The sequence below is a fragment of the Anopheles darlingi genome, chromosome 2, assembly GCF_943734745.1.
Source record: "Anopheles darlingi chromosome 2, idAnoDarlMG_H_01, whole genome shotgun sequence".
Taxonomy (NCBI): Eukaryota; Metazoa; Arthropoda; class Insecta; order Diptera; family Culicidae; genus Anopheles; species Anopheles darlingi.
Genome location: NC_064874.1, coordinates 36,349,403 through 36,354,402, shown reverse-complemented (window position 1 = coordinate 36,354,402; position 5,000 = coordinate 36,349,403). Strand labels below are relative to the sequence as shown.

Here is a 5,000-nt window from a genome sequence, read left to right as displayed (position 1 = left end):
TCTGCGTATGTTTGTGTGTGAGTATGGTGAGCATATCTTGAGCCTTGCCTACAAAATTATATTTTATAGTAATAATCATACAAAACCAACATCCCGGCATCGGCTCGAACCACCCCGCCAGGGGTCTAGGGCGCATCCGCAATGACCTGACTGCGAAGCGTGCGTATTAAGTGCACACCGGTATCGCGCACGTCTGGCCACTGGCGTACGATCACGATTAGAGCGAGCAGGAACAGAAGCGTAGTGAGTACGCGGAAACGGGTCTTCAGAAATGGCACAATAATACCGGCGGCCGTCGCCACCAGCAGCAGTATGACCTGCAGCACCGTCAGCACGACGTTGATCAGCTTCACTACCACGGCACGAGCGTTCGAGTTGTAGATACCCTCAACCGTGACGTACTGTTGCTGTGATAGCTGCTCCATCTTAGCGATGCGCGTCTGGCAGTTCTCGAGGATCTCGTTCACATCCCGCAGCCGCTCGTCGCTCTGGTACTGCACCTTCTCCTCCAGATCGGCGATCGCTTGCTTCAGGTTTTCCCGCTCGTTCTGGTGCAGCTCGGACAGATCGTTGATCTGCTCCTCCAGCCGATCTGCCCGGTACCGTTCGTTCTCCAGTGCCATCGACAGTTCTGAGACGTCCTTCGGGAGCAGCTCAAGCCGCTCACACCGTTCCCTCAGCTTCTGCTGCTCATCTCGCAGTTCCGCGAGGACTTTCTGATGGGTGCAGCTACCGGACCGCTGTTGCTGTTGCTGGCTGCTACCACCCAACCGATGATGTTTGTCCGATCCGGGCGGCATGCTGTCGCTCGTCACGCTGCTACACTCGCTGTCATGCTCACTATACTTGCCCCCACCAACGTGCGCACCGTGCCGATGCTGGCCACCGCTGTGTGTTGTTGCCTGCGTTTGCGCCTGTCCCTGTCGCCGGCCCTCACTATCACTGATGCTGGTGGGATGGTGCGAATGATGGTGATGGTGGTGATGGTGCCCCCCGGCGTGAGGCTGCAACGTGCTCGGTGTGGTCGTCTGACCCTGATCGATCCCTGGTTCCATCAGCGAGAGGTCATTTGGATCGGTCGTCGCACTGCCTGTGTACCAAGTGGCCGTCAGTTGGTTGATGTTGTCCGCACTACCGAACTTGTTACGGAAGAGATGCGCAAACTTACGCGGTTTCGATATCACAGTCGTCGAGAGGCCGGTCACACCGTGCCGTATGTTGCCACCGACATTCATCAGGCCCTTGCCCACGTCGCGCAGCATTTCACGCGGCTGCAGAAAGCTCTGACCGCTACCACTGGCCGTCGAAGTCGCGAGATGCTGCTGCAGGTTCGAGGGCAGTGTTTGGCTTCCGCTCCCGTGGTGCTGACCGGAACCGCCACCACCACCACCCGATCCACTGCCGGCTGTACTGTGTTGTGCCGAATGATGCATATTGCTGGCATTTGCCTCCTGCTGTGCAGCCACCGCCGCTAGCTGCTGTTGCACTTGCTGCTGCTGCTGCTGCTGTGCCTGTTGCTGCTGCTGCTGCTGTTGCTGTGCCTGTTGCTGCTGTTGCTGCTTCTGTTGCGTTTGCTGCAGATCCTTATAGCGCTTGCTGTAGGATTCAAGCTTCTTCTGCAGATGCGAGATGGCGTTCGCGCTTTTCTGGTTCTTTTTCTCGAACACTGCCTTAATGCGGGCTAGCTGCTGCTTGTCTGCGTTTGCGGCCAGCTTCAGATACTCGTTCACGTTGGCATCGCGCGTTTCCTGCTCCTTCCGGATCGCCTCCTTCGTGCAGGCGATTTTGGTCGTGATGCGATCGTACGCCAGTGGCGCACTGCTGCCTCGCGAGTGGCCCTTTTGGTGTGAATGCGCCTGCTGCGATCCATGACCACTGCCTGATCCCAACTGGGATCCCACTCCGCCGGCAAGACGCTCGATCGAATCATTGCTGTGCTGCGACACGGTCGTGATATTCCCGATGTTCCCACTGTCCAGCTCGTCCAGCAACAGCGGACCAACACCGGACAGATTGCTGTAGTCAAGCATCGTTTGCCCAGCTGATACTGCTTGGTTCCGCATCATCTCCTCTAGACTACTGTATCCACCACCACCACTCGAGGCTCCTGCTGCTGCTGCTGCTGCTGCTGCTGTTGCTGATGCTGCACCACCACCACCGCTGCTGGTCACCACTGTACTGGAGCTGGAATTGCCTGTCCCGGGCGTCATCGTATTCGTTGCGGTTGCGGTGGCTGTCGTTACCATTTCCATTGTCGCCGTGGTCATGTTCCACCGTTTCCTCCAGCCCTCCAGCGTATTCCTTTCCTAGTCGCGTCAGGTTCTTATCGCTCACGCCGTATACTGCCGTTCGACCACTTCCCGAAGTCCCACGAGGGGTTCCCTTCTAATGGTTGGGTGGGTCGCTCGTTCTATAATGGGTCGGCAATCAGTGCCGCCGCTACGCGGCCAACTGCCACCTTGGCCGTCGTGGTCGTCGTCGTGAGCTTCAAACAGTTGATTACGAACGAACCGCTGCTGTCGCCGCTGCCGCCACCAATAAGCTAATCACCATATAGCTCCGCCTCTGTCTGTCCTACCTATCTCCCGGTAATCCTGACCGCCGGTCCTTGGACGTTCTCTCTGACGCGCCGCTCTCGGTTGCTCGCTCACACACTTGGCTGGTCGATAATTGCGATTGTCGAATCGATCTCGACGACGACGTTATTCACTGCCGGGACACTAACAGAACCCTGATTTGCTTTCCAGTCGCGACACTGTGGCGGGATGCACCTTCGCCAACATTCACTTTTATGATCTAAGCACAGACACACAATGCGCGTTCTTTGGTACCTTTTGTCGCCTCTGTCGCCGGGAATGACGGGTGCGTGCATCTGCACCTGTGCCTGCAGGCCACAGATTCAAAGGAGTGGCAGCTGCTGCCGCTTACGGCTGTAACACAACCAGCAGTTGCAGCACGTACTGGATGGGGCCACTATGATTCGCTTTGATAAAGCGCGCGCGCTGTTGTCCGATGATTCATGCCTGTTACCTCTAATAACGCACGACTCACTTGTCGAACGCCACACCCACGACCGCCGGCACCACCTTCCTCGAGCCGGAGCTGGCCGGATGGGTCCAACAACAACCGCCGCTCTAGTGTATGCTCGTGCACTTCACGCTTAGTAGGCAGCTCATGTACTGCGTGTGGTGTCGCCTTTTTGTCGTCACACGACGGTTGCTATGACTCTCTGCAGGGGTCTCTTCGGTGGTGGGGTAGCTAACCAACCTACCCCGTTCGTCCGGAAGTATGTCGCCCGACGAGCTTAGGAAGCCGGAAATGCTCGTTTTCTCTCTCTCTCTCTCTCTCTCTCTCTCTCTCTCTCGCGATTTTTTTCTCTTTGTTTCTCACTCTCCTTGGCTCTGGTCGTCGTGTTTTTCGTTCTCCGCTTCACGCAGCAGGAGGGTTCCCTTTCGTTAAACTTCAATTAAACACAAACCGCATAATTGAGCCAACAACAGATTTGCTCTGTAGAGCAGCAGGGAAGGATTGGCGAGGGGCGACAAGGCGACTCGGATGCACCTTTCGTCAATGTTCTCTCTGTGCACTACTTGTCTGCCTTTTGCACTACCATCCTGAATCGATCCCGCTCGTTCCCTCTGTTTGCCGGAATCCGCACCGTGTTTGCAAATGCACCATCGCCTCTGGCTAGCGATGGACACTGAAACTGGGATGCTGCGGCGACTGTTCGTTTCGGGACGCCACTACTGTTTGCCAATTTACGATCCGGATGCGAGTTTTGTTCACCGTTCTCTAGCACACCCCGTAGCCGAATACGGCTGTCGATTTCTTTTTATCGTCCTCGTCGTCGTCCGCCTCCGGCGCCACTTATAAAGCGCCGTACCCGAAGGTGGTTTCCACGTCCATCTCAAGGTCGCACTCGGTTGGTGTACAACAAGCTCGGGGCTCAAAGAGGAGATGCGCTACGCACGACTGTGCATCTCCTCAGAAAGTCACGCACGAATTTGCCAGATGGCCAGAGGCCGAATCTGGGATTGTCCGACGGATTGCACAGCGGTACACCGCAGCTTCTTCTCAGGCACAACCCTTTTGTTTGTCTCTGGTCTCCACAATTTGCGGTGTTCGCACCAGGAGGGGCGGACACCACAGCACTCTACTCAATCAATCCCCACGCCCCAGTAGATGCCCTCTTGCTATGCCGTTGCCGTTCCGCCCGTTTGTCTGGCAATTTGATTCCTCTCTCTTCCTTTCTGTTCTGCTGCTGGTTCCGGGGCTTGCGTTCAGAAGTTTAGCGATTCCAGGCGTTCCTGCTGCTGCTGCTGCTGTTGTTCGTCAAAGTCGTCGTCCTCGGTCATGTTGGTCCGATCGTGATTTCGGCCACTAAACTCGGTCGCTCGCTTAAAACTATTCGCTGCTACTACTACTGTTGTTGCTGTTGTTGTTGCTGGGGTGTCAAATATTTTCAAGCTGCTCGACCTGATTTGCTGTGCTCGAAATGGTTTTTGCCATTATTTCGAGCAGTATTTGAAACGTCGCGTTACGTTACGTTACCTTACGTTACGAATTTGAACTTTCTAGCCGAAATCGTTACTTTAAACCGGGAATCATGGAATTCGCTTTTGTGCCACGGTAAACCTTTTACTATCAGGAAGTTATGTGGAATGCCACACCAAGGCCGATTTCACGGGGCCGATAAAGACAGTCTTCCGTGAATTGTGTCTCCCTCCTCACGGGTGTTATCTGTTCCATAAACTAATGATACGCACCCTACATGACCCCCATTGGGAATGAAAAGATAAACCACACACCGCCTCCACGCCGAAGATATTGTTGGAACAGGTGCGACACGCTGCTCGTAAATATGTTTGTGATTCATCACTCGTCAACCTGCTGTTATCAGTACGATCGATAGAACTGCAGCATCATTGCAGTTCACAGCACAATTGATGAAATTGATTTGGCCCCCGAATTCCGTTGCTTCCTGTTGACCGAAAATGTAA

At 54.9% G+C, this 5,000-nt stretch overlaps 2 protein-coding genes across 8 annotated transcripts in view; one reads left to right on the top strand and one right to left on the bottom strand.

The window, feature by feature from the left end:
• The window catches only part of LOC125950273 (transmembrane and coiled-coil domains protein 2), a 300,863-nt gene that overhangs the window by 1,789 nt on the left and 294,074 nt on the right, over window positions 1-5,000 (bottom strand). The window contains exon 2 of one of the 2 annotated variants that reach the window (XM_049678114.1): window positions 1-3,353. This exon is cut by the window's left edge and continues 1,789 nt beyond it. In XM_049678114.1, the coding sequence (XP_049534071.1) occupies window positions 126-2,267 (2,142 nt within the window). In that variant the 5' untranslated portion in view covers window positions 2,268-3,353 and the 3' untranslated portion in view covers window positions 1-125. Of the gene's footprint in view, window positions 4,485-5,000 lie in introns of both variants that reach the window. The other variant, XM_049678113.1, reaches the window with a different exon arrangement.
• Window positions 1-5,000, top strand: part of LOC125950262 (dedicator of cytokinesis protein 3) — a 60,430-nt gene that overhangs the window by 50,240 nt on the left and 5,190 nt on the right. The gene's annotated exons all lie outside the window — the stretch shown is intronic.